Source organism: Lemur catta, chromosome 3 (assembly GCF_020740605.2).
Source record: "Lemur catta isolate mLemCat1 chromosome 3, mLemCat1.pri, whole genome shotgun sequence".
In the NCBI taxonomy this organism is placed as follows: Eukaryota; Metazoa; Chordata; class Mammalia; order Primates; family Lemuridae; genus Lemur; species Lemur catta.
The window spans coordinates 119,999,572-120,020,982 of NC_059130.1; the positions used below are offsets into that span (position 1 = coordinate 119,999,572).

Genomic DNA, 21,411 nt, shown 5'->3' on the forward strand with positions numbered 1-21,411 from the left:
GAGTCTGGATTTCAGACTCTCTACATGGATGGTAAAATGGATGGTAAAATTCCCTAAAATTGAGAAGAGGAGATTTTAAGAAGATGAGTTATGACTAGATTACCGAGTATGAGGTTAAGAATGCCCAAACCTAAATGCCCTATAGGAAGCTGACAGTTGTTTTATTTACCATCACTATTTTCTTGTTCTAGGGAAGATTTAAAGTAACTAAGAATATATCAAATGTATTTTTAATTTAACTTAATTACCTTAAAATCAAACAGATAAGGAAATTAGGACAGAAGGAAAATGATGGTAGGAAAAATGAGAAAGCCGGGAGTGAGATCAGAACACCCCATGCGTGTACAGCAACACGGCATGTAGCTGGCGACGCTCCCCAGTGTCAGCAGATGTTTAACGCCAAAACAGGCTTCAGAGAAAGCAATTTCAGAGTGGTCCAAATGAAGAAATCCAAGCACCACCTTTGCTGATGTGGCTTGATTTAAGGAGAAATTTTAGAGTATCTGGGGCAGGAGTTCAAAACCAGGGACCCATGAAGACCAGAAGGACCTCCAATTTTCTTAAAGAGTTTCAAGGTCCCTTACCCAAAAAAAGATTAAAAACCACTCCACCAGGGAATGGATGGGCTGCACATCCTTCACTCAATCCTCCATAAAAACTTGCTTTGAACAGAACTCCTGATAAGCATTGAGCTACAGTGAGTTTTTAGTGACCCTCCAATAGACACTTTGAAGCAGGGCTGTGCATGTTAAGTCCAGCTGGTTGAGAAGCCACGCGCTCTCATTGTCTGCAATGCTGGCATAGCTGTTGGGTCTAGAGCTCGGACCCAAACTCCCTCAGGTGAGGGGGTTTGGGAGTCATCAGCATGGACATGGTAGTTAACTCCAGGTACCAAGAGCGCAAAATTTGGCTATGTAGTTCACATACATTTTTTTTTGAGACAGAGTCTCACTTTGTCACCCCAGGTAGAGTACAGTGGCGTGATCATAGCTCACACCAACCTCAAACTCCTGGGCTCAAACGATCCACCAGCCTCGGCCTCCCAGAGTGCTAGGATTACAGGTGTGAGCCACCATGCCCGGCCTAATTTTTCTATTTTTTGTAGAGACAGGTCTCACTCTTGCTCAGGCTGGTCTCAAACTCCTGAGCTCAAAGGATCTTCCTGCTTTGGCCTTCTAGAGTGCTAGGATTACAGGCATGAGCTACCGGGCCAGATCTAGTTCACATTCTTATCCCGAGCACTTCATAACTGAGCATGGACCACAGGGGGCGCTAAGCAAGTTTCTGGAGAATAAGTGAATGCCCAAGAATAGGGTATTCAATCAGTCACCTAATACATCTTAAGGGTATATTTTAGAATCCCTCTGTTGCCTTATTGTTCTGTGGCAGTGAAATGTCCCTTGCCTTGATCATGTCCAAGTGTGTTTTTCTCTGTGTCTGACTTCTGAATCATGTTATAGTTGGCAGGCTCTGCCACATGGGCCCGGGACTCATTTTGAGTATAACTGTGCTAAATCTTTTTTTTTCCCAGATCAGTACAATAGATGAGTTACATGCAATGTAAAACAAACTTGTTTTGTGCAATTACAGATATGTGACCAGTTGTCTGTTCCACTCTTCTGATATATCCCTTTTATGCACCGCTACTAAAGGGTGGATTAGAGTACTATATATTCTACAAGTAAATGTGCTTTAGGTTTGTATTATGCTTCATTTATGCCTCTCATTTATGGGTCATTGCATTAAGAGGCAAAAATAAAAATAGGAAACTAAAAGTAGTAACAAAATCTTGTCCAGAATCTCACCAGGGATTCTAAAATACACAGCAAGATGAACCCCGGCCCCTTAGAAGTCCAGGTGCTTATCCCACACTGCTGTGAGGAATGGCTTATTTTCTGATGACCACATATAGGAATATTTAACAGCCACTAGAACCCCCAGAAAGGTTTTTGTTTTGGTAAAAGTAAAAGCAACATATAAACGTTCAGGATTGATTCCAACTTTCTGCAGCCAGCTCCTCTGAGGTCAGGGAGGAAATACAGGCAGGTACCACATAACATTTGAGTCAATGATGAACCACGTATACCACAGTGGTCCCTTAAGATTATAATACCTTATTTTTGCTGTACCTTTTGTAAGTTTAGATACACAAATACTCACCATTGTGTTATAACCGCCTACAATGTTCAGTACAGTTACCTGCTGTGCAGGTTTGTGGCTGGGGAGCAATAGGCTATGGCATGCAGCCTAGGTGTGCAGTAGGTGCTACCATCTAGATTCATGTAAGTACATCACATGATGTTCGAACAGAGCCACATTTCTCAGAATGGATCCCTGTCAGAATAGATCCCTGTCATTAAGCAATGCATGACTGTAGTCTGTTTTTCATCACTAGGCAGGTCACATTCATCTGCCACTGGGATGACCAGATACCCACCTTTCCGCCGTCCCCGCCCCCCGCCTGTCCTGAATAGTACAGGACTGGCTCCCAGGATACAAACAGGCTCTCCTGCTTCTCATAGGTCATGCCTAGCATGGTTCCTCCCTATCCTCCACTCAAGCAGGTCCTTAGTAAACAAGTAAACACTAGCAAAGCCCCCAGACTTATTACCTCTCAATTCTCTTGGATAAGTGGAGCCTTCTCTTGGCTTGGACTGAGGACCTAGGCCCTAGGGTGCCGTGCCAACTAGATTGTGTGAAAGGAGTGGAGACAAAACGGCAAAAATGAAAATAGGAGCCAGCAGCTCCTCTCTACAACCCCAGATGCCCACAGCTGTGGTCAGTGTGACACGTGGACTGTTGTCACACTGGGGACAGGTGTAGAGGAATGGGACGGGGCAGGGAGGGTATTCCTTGGGACAGGGGGTCGGGCTTGTACAACTTCACTTCTTGGCCTCGCCCTGGGCAGCCCCGTTTCCATGGCTTTATGCACAGTCTTCTCCTCCCAGGAACGCATGAGCTTGATGGGCTTCAGGTGCTTGTCACAGATAGTGGGAACGCCAGTGGGCAGGTTCAGCTCCATGAAGGCCTCTTCAGAGAGACCCTGCAGAGACTTGACCACGCCAAGAAAGTTGCCGCCATGGGCTACGACCAGTGGTGGTTCCCCCTCATTGATCTGGGGAATTATCTCCCTACTCCAAAAGGGCAGAGCTCTGGCAACAGCTCCTTCAGACTCTCACGGGAGGACAACCGATCTAGGGTGAGGTCTGCACACCTGCGGCCCTTACTGACGCTGCTCCCAAGGGATGGTCTGCTCCAAGGGAGCCCTCCGGATCTTTATGCGGGCCTCACCGTACTTGGCAGCAGTCTCTGCTTTGCTGAGGCCAGTCAGACCCCACAGGGCTGCTCGCTGCGCCCAGTGCTCACTGGCAGCCACGTCTGCTCAGCGGCATCCAGCTCTGTCCAGGGGGTCGGGATGGCTGTCTTCTGCCCTGAGGTAGATGTCAAACTCACAGCCCACATCTCAGCACCTGCCTACTTGCTCCACCTCCTGCTGCCCCACTGGGCTTAGGTCTGTGTCAGGCCAGCCGCTAAAGCGGTTCTCCAGGTGCCAGGCGTCCTCTTCCTGCTGGAAGCGCCCAAAGTGCTCAGGATGCTGCACTGACTGTGGTCACCAAGGGTCACTGAGATTCCAGAGTCCTCACTGCCCAGCTCCCCATCACCCACCACTCGGCCCCTGCGCACTTTCTCCAACACAAGTTTTAACACGCAGAAACATAACAGAATGAGCCCTGCTTCCCTATGTCCACACACACAAGTAAGGACCAAGCCCACCAAGCAACTGAGAAATGTCACAGCATACACATGATACGGCGGAAGGAGACAAGGGTAGAACAGCACTGTCACCGTGCAATCTCAGTTTTCAAATCATTTTCTGCTTTATTTTTCAAGTTTACTTTTCACCCAACTCAAAAATGTTTACTAGAAAGTTACAAAAAGCCTGATTTCTCTACCACATTTCTTCTCCAAAGGATACCATGGCCATGTCCAACACTTACCCTCAAATCGAAACCTTACAGCATCTAGTGCTTTCACCCAAGCACGCCCCACTCCAACCCACACATGTCACCTGCAGCAGCAGGACCATCATCTTGGCTCCTAGCCTCAGCCCAGTGTACTCTCTGCACTCAATTTTAATTGTAACAGAGCCATTCTCACCCTCAAAAGAGTCCTGCTGTGGGGACATGGCCACTATAAGGTCGCCCCCCACCTGACAGTCCTATGTCCCTCTGTGCCAGGCATTCCCTCTATTCTCACCCCTCTCTTTACCTACATGCCCTCCGTTGCCTACCATGCTTCCCCTCCCTGCAAAAGGAATGTAGATAAGGCAAATTATCTCACTCTTTCATGGGTACTTTCCTAGCTGAATAAATCTCTCAAAAAGAAAGCACAAAATTCTTACAAAGGCCAAGTTCTAGAAACTATTAGCAAAATACACAATTTTCAAACTGTTTATCTTCTGAATTCTTACGGCCTTGACTGCACTTACCACAGGACATTCACACCTTCATACCAGCCTAACCATCAACCTGGCAGTCTGGCCCATGACAAAGAAATGGTTTTATTATCATTAGAAATGGACTGTAGGCCGGGCGCGGTGGCTCATGCCTGTAATCCTAGCACTCTGGGAGGCCGAGGCGGGTGGATCGCTCAAGGTCAGGAGTTCGAGACCAGCCTGAGCAAGAGCGAGACCCCGTCTCTACTAAAAAAAATAGACAGAAATTATCTGGCCAACTAAAATATATATAGAAAAAATTAGCCGGGCATGGTGGCACATGCCTGTAGTCCCAGCTACTCGGGAGGCTGAGGCAGGAGGATCGCTTGAGCCCAGGAGTTTGAGGTTGCTGTGAGCTAGGCTGACGCCACGGCACTCACTGTAGCCCGGGCAACAGAGCGAGACTCTGTCTCAAAAAAAGAAAAAAAAAAAAAAGAAATGGACTGTAAACTGTATTTTCTTAAGGAGAAGAAAAGGTTGTGGTCCTTTAATTCTCCAATGCCAGGCAGCTATGATATCTTTTTAAATTACGAGTTTTATAAACTACAACAAAAATTATTAATAACGCTTTTTATATCTAATCGATAATATGGAGAACACTGGGTATGTCTGACCACCTTCGGACAGCCGGTGAGGGATAAGAACCGAAGGCAAAAGCCTGTCTGTTACCAAAAGTACTTTCTTAAGTCGCCCATGACACTTCAAATATTAATTAATATTATTACTTCAAATTAGAATAAGTAGCTTATCATAACAAAGACTTATCCTTGACTCTACCAACATTTGACGTTAGAGTAATTTTATTAAAAAAAAAAAAAAAAAGCATTCCATGTGAAAGTGAAACAAGGGCCCCGTGCAGTGGGTGAGGGCAGTGGTGCTCCGTGCTCCATCTTCCCAAAGTCCTCTGCACAATGAGCAATCGTGCAGCCAGCTCTGGCCACAGCTGCACCTGCCTCCAGCTGGGTTACCTCTCTGAGCCTCAATTTCCCCACTTATAAGAATGTGATAAAATAAATACTACTTACCTCACAACACAGTCATCAGAAATAAACGTAGTATGATGCACTACCTGAGTTAGTATCTATTTAAAAGTTTATAGTCTACACCAGTACAACACAAGCTCCAAGACAGCAGGGATTTGGTCAATTTTATTCACTGCTACATCCTCAGCAACTAGAACATGCCTAACTCCCAGAAAGCACTTGGTAAATATTTGCTAAACAAATGAAAAGTGTCCACCTAACACACAGTAAATAGTCTTTTTTAAAAAATAATTTCAGCCTGCTAGTTTTCTCCATCCTTTTGCTCTTTGAATCCTTTTAGGCTCAAGACAGTTTTCTCTTTGCTTAGGGTTCTGTTTCACTTAAACAATATGAGTATGTAACAAAACTACTAAAAAGTATCTCACATTTGTTAGCTAACTGTGAAATCAGGAGAAACCAAAGCATCAAGAACCTAAATCTGCCAAATATTACATGGCAAAGAAACATCCTTAGAATAGGGTAATTTTTACTGCATCTTGTTTTTAAAAAATGGGCTGGGCACAGTGGCTGATGCCTATAATCCTAGTACTTTGGGAGGCTGAGGTGGGAGGACTGCTTGAGGCCAGGGGTTTAAGACCAGCCTGGACAATATAGTAAGACCCCATCTCTACAAAATTTTTTTTAAAAGTTAGCTGGGTGAGTTGGCACATGCCTGTAGTGTGCTACTCGGGAGGCTGAGGCAAGAGAAGCCCAGGAGTTTGAGGCTACAGTGAGGAATTGGCTCATGTGATTATGAAGGCTGGTAAATCCGAAATCTGCAGGGTAGGCCAGCAGGCTGGAGATCTACAGAACAGCTGATGCTGCAGTTCAAGTCTGAAGGCTGTCTGCTGCTGGCTAAATTCCTTCTTGCTCAGGGGAGGTCAGTCTTTGTTCTACTACAGCCTTCAACTGGTTGGATGAGGCCCACCCATATCACAGAGGAGAGTCTACTGTATTCAAAGTCTACCAATCAAACACTAATCTCATCCAAAAACATCCTCACAGAAATAACAAGAATAATGTCTGGCAACACACATAGGCACTGTGGCCCAGCCAAGTTGACATATAAAATTAACCATCACAGACTTGGAGATATATATATAAGTTATTGCTGGGGACAGTGGCCCTATAATCCCAGCACTTTGGGAGGTCGAGGCAGGAGGATTGAGACAGAGAAGTAGAGAGCGAAGAGACCCTGTCTCAAAAAAAGAAGAAAAGTTTCTTGTAGCTGCATCTTTATGTCAGCTATGGCCAAAAATATTCCAAGAGATAGAAAAGGATGATATAGTCTCTGTTCTCATCTGTGATCCCACTTGGTTTAACAGACAAAATGAACCTAGACAAGACCAAGCATCAGCTACTTCTAACACCATTCCATAAAACTGATTCTGGTAACTTAAAAGCCCCAAGTGAAACAGACAGTATTAAAAAATTAAAAAGGATTTTCAAAAATCCAGCTATTTGGAAAGAGTTTTTTAAATTGACTCACAGAATAATTATTGTTGAAACTAAAGTGTAAATTATCCTGGGGCAGGAGTCTTGTATTTTCTCTAATCTCAACCAAAGATCTATATGCACACTCACTCAAAATATTTTAAAGCCAATATTCCAGCAGATCCACACCACAAGTGTTAGAGAAAGTGGCTCTTTCAAAGAGACAAAATACTGTACTGACTTCTGGCCACTATGTGACCATTCAATCCTTGGCATGAATAAAGGTTTCCTTCCTAACTTGAGTCATTAGTGTTGAGATTCCTCCTACAGGTTAAGCATCATCCCTCAGCCAAGGCCACTAGGCCCTGTTTTTAATTAGAAATGGCAACATTTTCACACAACTATCACAGCCCAGTACAGTGTAGCTGAAAGTGCTTTGCTACTTTACTTGTATGGTTAACATCAAACAAGATGAAGAGCTACCCTATGGGACACTTTCACAAGCATTTTTCCAACTGGCATTCACTAAAATTCTCCCACTCAAAAGCCACTCTAATCATTAACATTTCAAGCCAAAAAACTGCTTTATTCATATTTCCCTAGATGAGAAATCACCAAACTGTTTTAGCACAAGGACATTTGTACAAAGTAAAAATGAACAAACAAAAGCCCTTGCAGACCACCACCCCATCTGCCCCAAGTTGTCCTTGAAGAAAAAAAGAAGTGGTACTACTTTTTGATAAAACTCCACTGAAATGATGCCTGACCTATATTTATCATAAGTAAAAGATTAATTAATGTAAAAGTAAAGGGTGAATTGTTTGCAAACCCAAATACATGTATGCTGTTACATGTTAGTATCCTAAATCGAAAATGCCATAACCAAGACTCTAAACATAAGTGATGCTTAAAATAAGCTCAGAGGGACTATAAATTTTTTTGCAGTATAGGGTAACTCTTAATCTTTTTTAATTGACTCACAAAACAATTACTGCTGAAATCAACGTATAAACTCCTCTGGAGGGTTTTGTATACACTAAGGAAAAAAGATGCTTTTTAAATTTTTAGCAATTTAAATTTTTTTCCTTCAACTCACCTCAAAAAAATTGTATTGCCTACTTTTTCCTGAATGCTCACATATCTCAATATTGTAAACGTGACAGTTTTCTTACTAAATAAAATCAAACATAAAAGGTTCTAGTGAGTACATTATGAAGGCTGCTAAATATTTTTAAAGTTTCCACTAAATTCCATTTCCCTCCCAGAAATAATTTCCCCACTAGGACACCCATATTTACAGAATATTTCCATTTCTAATGTGAAAAGGTACTTTATTGTTTCTGAAAATTGGTAATCTATATATGATCATTTTGGGCTAATCATAACATCTGATTTGGCCAGTCCAGATATGTATTTACAGATAAAAACTTATACCATAGGAAACTACTTTTGAATAATTTTTGTTGTTGTCATTTTTATTTTGTTTTTTTGAGACAGGGTCTTGCTCTGTCACCCAGGCTAGAGTGCAGTGGCGTCATCATAGCTCACTGCAACCTCAAACTCCTGGGCTCAAGCGATCCTCCTGCCTTGGCCTCCCAAAGTGCTAGGATTACAGGCATGAACCACCACGCCTGGCCTTGGATAACTAATGCAACTTAATGTAGCAACAGAAAAACTACCATAATACAAGAACTGGAAGTCATGAAAAGGCAAGTTGTACTGTTGTATTCATTCACTAATTCAACAAATATTTGTTGTGGGCTGCTCCGTGCCAAGCCCTGTGTAAAGAGTTTGATAAAAAGCAGTGAACAAGAATAGCCAGGAGCTTATGATCCAGTAGGAGACAGACCAAATGAACAGACAATTCACTGCAGTGTAATTAGTATTAACATTAGGAGAGGAAAAGCAATATTATTGAAACATCTTTCCCGTTCCTCCTACTTCTCCCCCACTCCTCCTCCTTCAACTGCTACAGACCCTTGGAGGTTTTGGGGGACCTGGGGTTACAGATTTGGCTGTACCTGATAATCTCATCTCAAAACCTTTCAGATCCACCGGCACCCACGAGTATCTCATATTCGTTACCACCTTCAGTTTTTCCTCAATGGTTCCGGTATTTCTATAATCAATTTCAAAAGAATGAATGTAATACAGTTTACCCAGGATAAGAAGTAAATGAAACATTTCTCTTCACCACGGACTTTTTTAAATGTCAAAATCCTGATCATCACTCTAACCCGGGTAACAAAGTGAGACTCTGTCTCAAAAAAATAAAAAACAAAAAAAATCCTGATCATCTTTAAGGACTAACTCGAATCTTCCCAGTCCCCTCCCCAGATTTCCCACCAGAATGAACCGCCCCATCAACTGTAATCCCTCTACCACCGCAATGTCTATTTAGCACCTGAACTCGGCTGGCTGTGTTCCTGTCTCCCCACTGCAGCATGAGCTCACTGAAGGTAAAGGCCAGGTCCTATCCGTATTCAAGATGGTTATCTCCACACATACATCCCTCAGGACCTGGCAGAGAATAAACACCCCACAAGTATTTGTTGAAATTAAGCAAACAGAATTAATAATACTCAAGTCTTTTACCACTTATTTACCTCAGCTGTTTTTTTTTTAAGCTCTAAAAACTAACCATAATTAATGATCCAGGGTTTCCCAGATTATGACTCAAAATTTATATTTGAGACTCTTCAGGCCCAAAACATCCTGCTAAGGATAATATACAAATCTATCTCTGTGTCTTTGCTTCCTACCTTGGAGAAAGAGAGAGAAACAGAGTAAACAATGAATGAATAAAGGAATTAGTGATTATAGTAAGGAATGGCAAAAGTTAAAATTTTAAAGGATATGCTCACTACATATTTTCTTCTAACTTCTAAAACCTATGGGCCAGGCGCAGTGGCTCACGCCTGTAATCTCAGCACTCTGGGAGGACAAGGCAGAAGGATCGCTTGAGCTCAGGAGTTCAAGACCAGCCTGAGCAAGAGCAAGACCCCGTCTCTACTAACAATAGAAAAAAAAATTAGCTGGGCAACTAAAAATAGAAAAAATTAGCCTGTTGTACCACTGTAGTATACTGAAATTTTAAAAATTAAAAATAAAAAAAAAATTAGCCTGGCATGGTGGTGTGCACCTCTAGTCCCAGCTACTCAGGAGGCTGAGGCAGAAGGATTGCTAGAGCCCACGAGTTTGAGGTTGCTGTGAGCTAGGCTGATGCCATGGCACTCTGGCCCAGGCAACAGACTGAGACTCTGTCTCAAAAAAAATTCATTTTAAAGAATAACAGTAATAAATAAATAAATAAAATTAAAAATAAATCCCATGGCTTCCACCATATAAGAAGGCTCCCAGTATATCCATCCCTGGAGCCTACCCCTGAGCTCTCTACTCTCTCCTTCCATCGCCCACTTTCTCTCTCTCTGTCTCTCTCTCTCTCTCTTTTTTTTTTTTTAGAGACAGGCAGGGTCTGGCTCTGTCACCCAGGCTGGAGAATATGGCACAATCATAGCTTACTGTAAACTTGAACTCCTGGGCTCAAGCAACAATCCACCCACCTCAGCCTTCCAAACACTGGGATTATAGGCATGAGCCACTGTGCCCGGTTAATTTTTTAATTATTTTTTTTGTGCAGACAGGATCTTACTATGTTACCCAGGCTGGTCTCAAACTTCTGGTCTCAAGTGATCCTCTGGCCTCAGCCTCCCAAAGTGCTGGGATTAGAGGCCTGAGTCACCACGCCCAGGCCTCCGATTCTTTCTTGAGCCAACTTCTTGTAATTGGTCTAGTCGAGGAAACCAATGACCTCCACATTGCCAAATCCCATAGTCAAGTCTTGGTCCTCCTCTAATTTACTTTATCAACATTCCACACAGTTGAACATGCCCCCATCAGGAAATACTTTCTTCCTGGATGCCAGCACTTGACCCCCTCTTGATTTTCCTCCTACCTCAGTAGCTGTTTCTTATCAGTCTCCTTCTCTGGGTCCTCTTTCTCTCCTGACCTTTATTTGCTGAGTGACCTCTTCTCTATTTATGCTCACTCTCTAGGTAATCTGTCCATTCTCACGATTTTATTTATTTATTTTATTAAACTATAACATGTACTTAACATTCTCATGATTTTAAATATACTGACAACTTCCTGATTGATTAGTATCCCTAACCCCAACCTGCCCCTGAACTGCAAACCCCTACACAACAATCTACTTGACATCTCCACGAGGATAAATAATAGGCAGCATAATCATAATATGTTCAAAACAGGTATTTTCTTCCTCCAAATCTTCCCTTTCAATTTTTCCTATCTCAGTATATTATGACAATTCCATTTTTTGAGCTGCTTAAGCCAAAACTCCTGGTATCAATGTGGTAGAGAAGCCAGCTGCCTCCTGATGTGCATTCAGCCACCCTCGCACGTGGGTGTGGCCAGGTGACTAAGTTCTGGCCAAGGAGATGTAATGATACGTGAAACTTTCTGAGCATGCCTTTAAGGGGTAGGAACATGCCCTCTCCATCCCCGAGTCCTTTCCTGAGGACTAGGATGTAGATTTCCTCCCAGCAGCCCTCTTGGACTATAAATTAGAGGATGATAGTAGACAAAACAGAATGAGTCTGGCCCCCTAGTAATCGTGGAGTTACTAAACTAGCTCTCAACCACCTACGCAGATATTTCCTTCAAGTATAGAAAAATAAGCTGCTATCTTGTTTAAGCCATTATTAGTTTACAACTCTTGCCGCAGCAGCCAAATCAGTATCCTAACTAATATGTAAAATTTGAAACCTGGAAGTAATCAACCTTAACGGAATATAAATATGTGACACTGACTTAGGGGTCAGCGTGGGCACAGTGCTGGATGGAAGAATGGTGATGTTGTAGAACACAAGAAACACTTGGTAAACCTGTGACATTTTAGAAAATAGCCTGCATGCCAACATGGCCTATAATTCAAGGGAATCTGGTAGAACAATTTGGAATTTGGGTGCTTATTGGCTTCATGCCACTTTAAGTAGGAAGTTCTTCACTTAAGCCCAGGAGTTCAAGACCAGCCTGGGCAACACAACGAGACCCTGTCTCTACAAAAATAAAAATAAAAAATAAAAAAAAGTAGATGGGCATGGTGATGCACACCTGTAGTCCCAGCTACTCAGGAGGCTGAGGCAGGAGGATTGCTTGAAGCCAGGAGTTTCAGGTTGCAGTAAGTTATGATAACGCCACTGCACGCTAGCCTAGATGACAGAGTGAGCTTCCTGTCTGTATAAAAAAAAGGAAAGAAAGAAAAGAAACAAAGCAAGCAAGCAAGCAAGCAAGCAAGCCAGCCAGCCAGCCACGTGCGGTGGCTCACGCCTGTAATCCTAGCATTCTGGGAGACTGAGGCAGGAAGATCACTTGTGCTGAGGAGTTTGAGACCAGTCTGAGCAAGAGCGAGACTCCATCTCTACAAAAAATAGAAAAATTAACTGGGCATGGTGGTGCATGCCTGTAGTCCCAGCTACTCACGAGGCTGAGGCAGGAGGACGGCTTAAGCCCAGGAGTTTGAGGCTGCAGTGAGTTATGATGATGCCACTGTACTGTAGCCAGGGCAACAGAGCAAGACTGTCTCAAAAAAAAAAAAAAAGCAAGAAAGAAGGCCCACAAGCATGAAACAGACTCAAGCTACAGCTTGCCAATTTGCATGCAAAGAAAAAAGGGAATATAGACCTGTCTAAGCAATGTCCACGGTCTACAGTCTAAGTTTACACAGAATCTAGTAATTCTAGGCTACGTAGGGTTGAAAATGCCAAATCCTTCACTACCAAGCAGGAAGCAAGGTAAAGAAATTATTCAGCCCCAGGAAGGGGATATCCCCCAATGTCCACTTCAGATCTGGCCCCAGAGGAAAAGAAACACAGAAAAACTACCCAGACAGTAAAGTCAGAGGTTAGAGAGGGCCAGGGACAAGGGAGTTCCTCCAGGAGACTGGAACCAAGGCTGCTAGATGGGCTAGGTCAGAAACTCACACCAGGAAGCTCTCACAACTCGGCCTGGCAGAAGTTGACAACAGCTACGGACCAGTGAGGGGTATGTACTGCCCACTCTTCCCTTTCCTAAATGGGTGTTTTTATTTCCATTATCCTATCTTACTCCATCACACTGTATGGGGGGGGGGGCGGCAGCAGATAATTTGTGTTTTAATCTAAAGGTCCTGGAGTGTACATCACTCAGAGATTCTGGACTCTGAAGTTGATTTGGGCTTCTCTCCCTTGGGAAAATACAGTGTTTTAGATTTGGGAAGAAAGGCATAGACTATTCTCCCTTTCTAACATAAAAGAATTTGTAGTTGAACATATGGCTACCAAGTTAAAAACTATATTTCTCAGCCTTCCCAGCAAGAAGCAGCTGTGGCCACGTGACTTAGGTTCTGGCCAATGAGAGGTAAAGAGGAGTGATCCATGCAACTTTCAAGCTGTGCTATGAAAGAGAAGGAGCATGACTTCCCCTTCCTTTCTCCTCTCTCCTCCCTGGCTAGAATGCAGAAATACAGGGATCAAAAGATGAAAGCCATGTGGTAAGAAAGTTAGTACAAGACAGACGGCACCTGCACCCCAAATGAGCAGAGAGCTGCCATAGCAGCCCCAGCCTCCTACCCAGACTTCTATTTAGAAAGAAATAAATATTTATCTGGCTTAAGCAGCTGCTATTTTATGTCTGTTACAATGATCAACCCGATGATAATCTGCTTCACCTGGGCACCCTCGAGTCTACTCTTTCATACCCCACATCCAACCCATCACCCAATCCTATTGGCTCTCCCTACAAAATATCTGACCATCTAATACCTGACCCTTTCTCACCTTCTCCACTAACCCTGATTGGTGACCACACATGATCTCTCCCTGGGATCCTGCAATGGCCTTATAACTATTCTCTCTGCTTTCACTCTTTCCCCCTTTATCCTCTTCGCAGCAGCCAGAATGATTATTTTAAAACATAAATTAGAATGTAAGTCCCACAGGGCAGATATTTATTTTTGTTTTGTTCATTGGTATATCCTCACAGCCGAGAACAACATTGAGCATACCCTATATTTTATCAAATATAAAATATTGCAGATTATAAGCTAAACCATCATTTTTCACACCACCAAGAAAAAAAAATACTGTCCATTAAACCACAATAAAATGCATTAACAATAGACCAGGAGTAGCAATCAGTTACACCAGGCTGTACTTGCTTTGAAATTTCTGAGGAATGTGGAGTGTCTCTGACCTTTGGCTGCATTACCTGGGTGCAAAAGACAATCCTCCTCACTCCATGTTCAGTTACAAAATGTGACAAAGATTCACAGGCCTGTGGATTTCCACCTGTCTAAAGCTCCCTAATGCACTTGGTTGTTGCTGTACAATGAAACATGGAATTGTGGTCATTCCAACAACATTTTCTTTGCTAATATCAAATTGACATCCCACTGCTGTTTCCATTCCTCTCTGCATACAAAGTAGCATTTGCTTTCACTGAAGATCAAAGTGTAATTTTTTAGAAAGCATTTAAAATGGCAACTAAATTTAACATGTGTAGCACTCAACTGAAGGGCTGATAATATGAACAGGTATAACCAGGTTGCACATAAACAGGAAATGACAACAGAGTCACAACTGCCACCTGGCCAATAGATATTACACCATCCATTATAAGAAGCATTCTAATTTCAAACATATTTAAATGTGAAGAAAAGAAAATATGAAGGAAAAAATCAGCATTGATTGAAACACAGTTATAAAAACTCAGTAAGATTTTGCTGAAAGAATGAATGACTTCATCTCCTGCCACTGTGCCCCTTGCATACATAGCAGACTCCAACCACATTTGTCCTTCTTGCTATTCCTGGAACAGCTTAAGAATGCATCCACCTCAAGGTCCTTGGTACCTGGTGTTCCCTGTACCTGGGAATTTTCTTCCCCCAGAAAGCTCCCTGCCATCCCTGAAATTCTTTTTAAAACCACCTCCTAAAACTGCACACTCTCCACATACCCCATTGTTTTCCATCCCTTTTAGACTGCTTTATTTTTTTTCACAGCACTTACCACCAAATGGCATCTTATGTGTGTATGTTTATTATCCCCCTCCTCAGGTTACTTCTGTTTTGGAGGTGGTTTAGTAAATGGATGGAGAACTCTGGAGTCAGATTCTGGAATAGAATCCATGTTCTATCACCTACTAGTTGTGTGCTTTTCAGCAAATTACTTAATTTCTATTGGCCTCAATTTTCTCATCTGTAAAATGGGGATTATAATACCAACCTTGCTAAGCAAATTAAGTGCTTAGCACATATTAAGAGCTCAAAAAATGTCAACTAATATCATAATTACCATTCTCTGTCTCTTGTCTGAAATCAAGAAAAGGAGTAGAGAGAGGGCCTGGGCGGCTATATCCCACTCTCTTACTAGGCTTGAGGAAGAAAAACCCTGGTTATAAAATGAGTGGTAGTGGCCGGGCGCGGTGGCTCACGCCTGTAATCCTAGCACTCTGGGAGGCCGAGGCGGGTGGATCACTCAAGGTCAGGGGTTCGAGACCAGCCTGAGCAAGAGCGAGACCCCGTCTCTACCAAAAATAGAAACAAATTAGCTGGCCAACTAAAATATATATAGAAAAAAAAATTAGCCGGGCACGGTGGCGCATGCCTGTAGTCCCAGCTACTCGGGAGGCTGAGGCAGTAGGATCGCTTAAGCCCAGGAGTTTGAGGTTGCTGTGAGCTAGGCTGATGCCATGGCACTCACTCTAGCCCGGGCAACAAAGTGACACTCTGTCTCAAAAAAAAAAAAAAAAAAAAAAAATGAGTGGTAGCAACTACCTACTGGGAGGAAAAGTGAGTTCAGGTCCTCAGGCCTATTACAAGGAAAGAAAAGGTCAAAGAGGTGGGGACCTTCAAGTAGAAAGGCCAGGGTGAGGGTCTCCACGTTGACTCATCTTTTCAGTAGTTCAAAATAAAACTGATCTGCTTTCTCCAAAATCTGCTCCTTGTCTGCAATTCCTTACTCAACACCAATCCATCCTTCTCCCAAACTAGAAAATGAGGCATCATCTTCTCCCTTTCTGCTCCCCCCACTTCCTTCACGTCTGATTGTTCGAACTGGGTTAACTTCATCCTTGGTATTTCTGGTGTCTGTCTGCTCTTTCCATGCCCACTGCCAATGCCTTAGTTCCTTCAGACTCCACGGCCTCACTCCTAGACAGCAACAGCAGCCTTCTAATTTGCCTAGAGATCTGCAGCCACCTTCTTCCAAACCACCCTCTACACACTTACCAGGCATCTTTCTAATCCCTTTAAATCCCTCAATGGCATCTTACAGAGAAAGTCCAAACCATCCTAGGCATTTATGACAGCCCTCCAAGATCTGGTGCCTGCCTCACCTCCTAGGCAAAACCCAGTGCTCCAGTTCCACTAATTCTGCCTGTTTCTTGAGCTCTCCAATCTCACAGCCAGTTCCCAGGGCCCTTTATGAAGCAACTACTACTCAGCATAAGTATCACTTTTTCTTCAGTCTTCACTAAGACAATGCCCCTCCAGGGGTCCCTTCTTGTTTTTCTGAAGTGGCTTGTGCCTAATTCCACAATAGCACTTGGCACTCAATTGCAATTGTTGGATTCCTATATATCTCCCTCACCCCAATTAAATTAGAATGTCTTTAAATCTTGTCCAGTGAACAACTGGGTAGGGGAGAGGAGAATCGGTACCAAAAATCCCTGATCACTTCATTAATGTATTCATGCAGAACAACACTTCTGCAGAAAAACTATGCATATCAAGCAGAGTGGACCAATGTTAGCAGAATATTTATACAGAAGATTTGGCAAATTCACGGCCAGTTGTTAAGCAGTAAAACATAGTAAAAAGGCTTTAGAGTCAAGAGCCCTGGATTTGAATTCCAACTCTCTCACTTTTAAGCCAGTACACTATGGACAAGTTCCTTAACCTAAATCTCAGTTTCACCACCTGTATAAGGAAAATACTACCTGCTTGATTGCAATGTTTTATCAAATGAGACAATGGCTACAAAGTGCCTGCCACAGAACAGGCTTCGAAGGATGTTATTAAATGGCAATCCTTTTCCACTTACAGAACACTGCTAAAAAGTCCAAGGTCATATATTCTGCATTTGGGAGGGAACACTTAACACTCTTCTAAAACCTTGACCGCACCCTGAATCCCAGCCAACCATCCTGCAGATGAAATAGGTCATAAAGATTTAGGGGGGGGGAGCGGGGAAGACAAATCATTTCAATGCAATCTCATCACCACTGTTGAAAACCAGTTTAAAACACCTGCTCTGCCGTACTCACAGCATCATCTTGGTACATGAAAAAACAAAACATGCGTAGGCTACAGAATAAATATAATGTAAATAATGATGCCTTGGAATGTAGATTCCTAAAGGGAATGAACTTAGTCATAAATCTGCTCTATATAGCAATGAACTCACTGTAATACAACTATATAAACAATAAACAGCAATGAAGCTTAAGTACTGTACCTTCAAAGCACAAGAGAAAAAACACACAAGAATTCAAGGTGATTTATGAGAGGGACAAAAAAGTGCCCATGATGTAAAATCTACTAAAGCTTTTAGTCTAGTTACGCTAGCCTTTATTTTTCATGGACTGTATTTTCATACATTTTCATACATTTTCATTTTGTTAAAATATAAAACTCTGCCTTACCTAATTTCCTAATTTAGATTGATAGATCACTGTCTTGACTGTTTTAGCCCTGAAATATACTCTTGAATTTTCAGTAATATATTATTTTCTAACCAAATCAACATCACCTACCATAACTGACACAAGATTCCACCATAGAATAACAGCACACAGGCAAAAGTTTTGTTGAGAATTGCTCACCTAACCCCAAAATTTTAAAAGCTAGATTAAAAAAAAAACATTAGAGATTTTTCCCAAAAAAATACTTGTTCTAGGTTCTGCTGAGAGTAAGATTACCAGTTACTGAGCTGTCCCTTTGTGCTCAGGACAACTAATTTGTTGAAGATAATTTTATATAGATTTTATATTACTGAATTTAATTTTTCACTTTTATTTTAATATTCTGTTGACCTTGAAAAAAGTTTCTTCTATTTCTTCCATAAATGTTACATGCATTCCTTATATGGTCACAAAAAAGTTATACCTTCCTCAGGACTGGGTAAAGCGAAGAGACACATTTCAGATTATACACTATCTTTAACTGGTCTGTACACTTTGTTAGTTTGAAAACAATTTCTCGGTGCAAAGTTAAGTACGTAAAAGCCTCTAAAGTAGGGGCTATTTACAGATCATCAAGAAAAAAAGTAATTTCTGGGAGTAAGGGACTACTAAAAAACAGACTCTTTGCCTTAAGAGAAAATACACACTAGAAATAAAATTAAAGAAAAAAGGGGAAGGGGAGAGATACTTTTAAAAACTACATAAAACAAAGTGCCTCTAAGGAGATCTCTTGATATTTCCTGCCTGAGTGCAAGAACTGTTCAATATTCTTCTCATTTAAAATTACATTCCTGATGTATTTGAGGAAAACAAAGTCACTAACACAGGATGGGCAATCCAAGCTTTCCAAACCAAGTATCCAAGTATCATAACCAACAAAATTATTTGCTTCTTTTCCTACCTGACCCTTAACATACCATTGCATGCCCTATCCCTGGAAAATTTTAGTCCCTAAAATACTACTCTGTAGCTAAAAGTGGAGCATGGAAGTCTTACAGTACAACCAACCTGAATGGTGACTACTTTCATAATACTGTAGGGAAGTTTATATGAACCACTGGAAGAAATGAGGAGGTAGGATGAAGAGGATGTGGACAAGAGGTGTCCTGAAAGGGAAGCTCTCAATTTGTAAAAAAGCAGGGTAAAGTCAGTAGAATCATAGCAAATTCCTTGTACCCTACCTGCCACTGTTTTTATGACAATCTAATTTATTAAACAATCTTTAAAACATCAAGAAAGAGATCTGTAAAACTCTTTTCAGAAATGAGAACAGGAGGAGAGTTTACAAAGTCATTTGCTTCCACTTGCTTCTTGTTCAGCCTCTGCTGCAGCAAAACACAAGTTTGAAAGAAACAAGAACTAGGAAAAGGTAGAATGAAAGAGAATAATGCCAGAAGTCATCAGTGGTCTATTAAATCATTAGAATTTAATTGGAATTCTCTAAACTGTTGAGAAGATACATATTTTGTTAAATATCAAAGGATCTGCCTGCAAGCTACCCCCAACCACAAAGATATGTTTAATTAACTTATAAAATGAAATGGCCACATGTACTTGGGATTTCAAATACTTCCTTTAAAAACACACACCCACTAAACATTCTGATTCCATCCGAAAGTATTCTTTAAATCCCTGAAAACACAAACACAATTTAACGTGATATAAATCCAACCCTTCTTGTTTGCATACCCTGAGAAAAGAATGAACACCTCAAGACGCTCTCTTTCCTTCGGATCCTAAAAGAACACTCGAAAAGCAGCAAATGGAGTTCAGAATGAAGAAAGAAGGCAAGAGAATAAAGGAGAATAAAACTGGAGTCCCTCTCAGGGAGTCATTTTATTCTTGGAAAATGTCATCTCCGTTCCTTCCCCAAGCCCAAAGGCCAGGCACCACTGGCGCAATATCATCCCGGTCCAAAGCGCTAAAGAGTTGCCAACTAATCCCTCAAGGTGCCTCCCCTCCCCAACCTCCTTCTCACCTCATCGGCGCTCAGCTCCTCCATCGCTTTCCTCTTAATGGTGAAAGGCGTTAGGAAGCGATCCTTCTGTTCTCGAGACCAGAACGGGAGGAAGGAGAGTGGAAGGTGTCTATCAGGCTGTCTGGTCCCCCGAGTGGGGGAGGCTTCAGAATTGCATAGTCAGAGGTTAAAAAATAAGAACACGAGAGGCACTGAACTGCCTTGGCTTCGGTCACTCCAATCGCCCCAGAAACTCCTACAGTCGCTTGTACCCTGAGCAGCCTCCTTTGGCCGCCACTGCTGCTGCTACAGGGTTATTATCTTAAGGCGCCACTGACTACCCTTTGCTTCCCAGGTTTCCCAGACTGGGTAGCGTGGTCTCCAGCTCGCCTCGTGCCCCGAGGCTGCTGTCTTCGTAGGGGCGGCGCTGGCGCGGCGTTTCCTCCCGCAGATCCTGCTCCCCTTCCTACCCTTTGCCCCGGGCGGGACCTGGTGGACTGCAGAGTGGATGCCCCGGGGTAAGGCGACCCCACAGCCGCCCTGGCAGAGCCCAGCACTGTAAGGGAAACCCCTCCCTCCTAAAGCAGGCCAGCCACGCCCCACCTCCACGCTGGAACCCGGGCAGGGGGGAGGGGGAGGATGGGACTTGCGATTCTCTCGCTGGAAGAGTAAATCCTCCTACCCCTCCACCCCTACTCTTACCCTCTCGCCCCACCAGGTATTATTCATCAAAACAACAGGGCGGCCATCTTTGAAAGGGATCACGTGATCCGGTCAGGGAGGCTGGGCTTCTGGCTCCAGGGCACGGCAGCCAATAGGCCACGGGCGTCGCGGCGCCGATTTCCTCTCGCCTGCGTCCTCTCCCCGCCCCGGCCCCCGCCCCTCCCCCGTAGCCGCGCCAGGCGCGGGGAGGAGCCAGCGAGGAGCGGGAGAGGGGCGGGCGGCAGGGCGGCAAGACGGGGTGTTGCCATGGCGACCGTGCAGGGGCTGCGGGCGCGGCGGGCCCGGCCGGGGTAGGCTGTCAAGGGGAGGGACGGCGCCCGGACGCGCGCCGAGGAAGGTCGGCCTGAAGAGGGTGCTAGCCCGGCACCTGGTCCCTGCAGCGGCGTGGTTGTTCCCAGCCGCTTGCTTTTTAGGGGCCTCGGAGCAGTGAAACCCATCAGCGCCGCTCCGCACCCGCCGCCCAAGCCAGGGAAAAGAAAACGGAAAACATCTGCTCTTTGCAGAGAGCGTTATGTACCCTGTTAACCATTCATACTCTGAAAAATGTCTTACTACACCCTCTTCCACCTTCCAGAAAGCCCAATTGTAAGAAAACTCTTAACACAAGAGCTTCAGTTAATTTTATTTTACTTTGGCCTTTTAGAGGGCTACTTTCTGGTTTGTTTTTTATGTGTTCAAATGTATTGGAAAAATTTGGAAGTATAAATGGATGAGAGACCCAAATAACTTCGAAGTGTGCACAATACGTGCAAAAGGAAGATGTTTGGAGTTAATGGGGGGAAAAAAAACATCCTCAGGTGGACAAGAATACAAATATTTTCTAATATACAAATCTAAGTTGAGCGGTCAAAGTAACAGTGCCATGAAATTCCAGATTTTGCCACAAATGAAGAATATATTGGATGGCTTACTACACCGTAAACTTAAAGATTACATTCCAGAATTAAAAGAGTTACAATTTCTATGCTACGTGCTTAAAATAGGAACCTGACTACTAGATATGTAAGGAATTTGTGACTAGGATTAAACCACTGCTG

The 21,411-nt window shown here is 43.2% G+C and overlaps 1 protein-coding gene across 2 annotated transcripts in view; it reads right to left on the reverse strand.

The window, feature by feature from the left end:
* UBE4B (ubiquitination factor E4B) overlaps positions 1 to 20,411 on the reverse strand; it is a 115,986-nt gene extending 95,575 nt beyond the window's left edge. The window contains exon 1 of one of the 2 annotated variants that reach the window (XM_045546177.1): positions 19,673 to 20,411. In XM_045546177.1, the coding sequence (XP_045402133.1) occupies positions 19,673 to 19,696 (24 nt within the window). In that variant the 5' untranslated portion in view covers positions 19,697 to 20,411. The remainder of the gene's footprint in view (positions 1 to 19,672) is intronic. The other variant, XM_045546179.1, reaches the window with a different exon arrangement.
* Between the last annotated feature and the right edge of the window lie 1,000 nt (positions 20,412 to 21,411).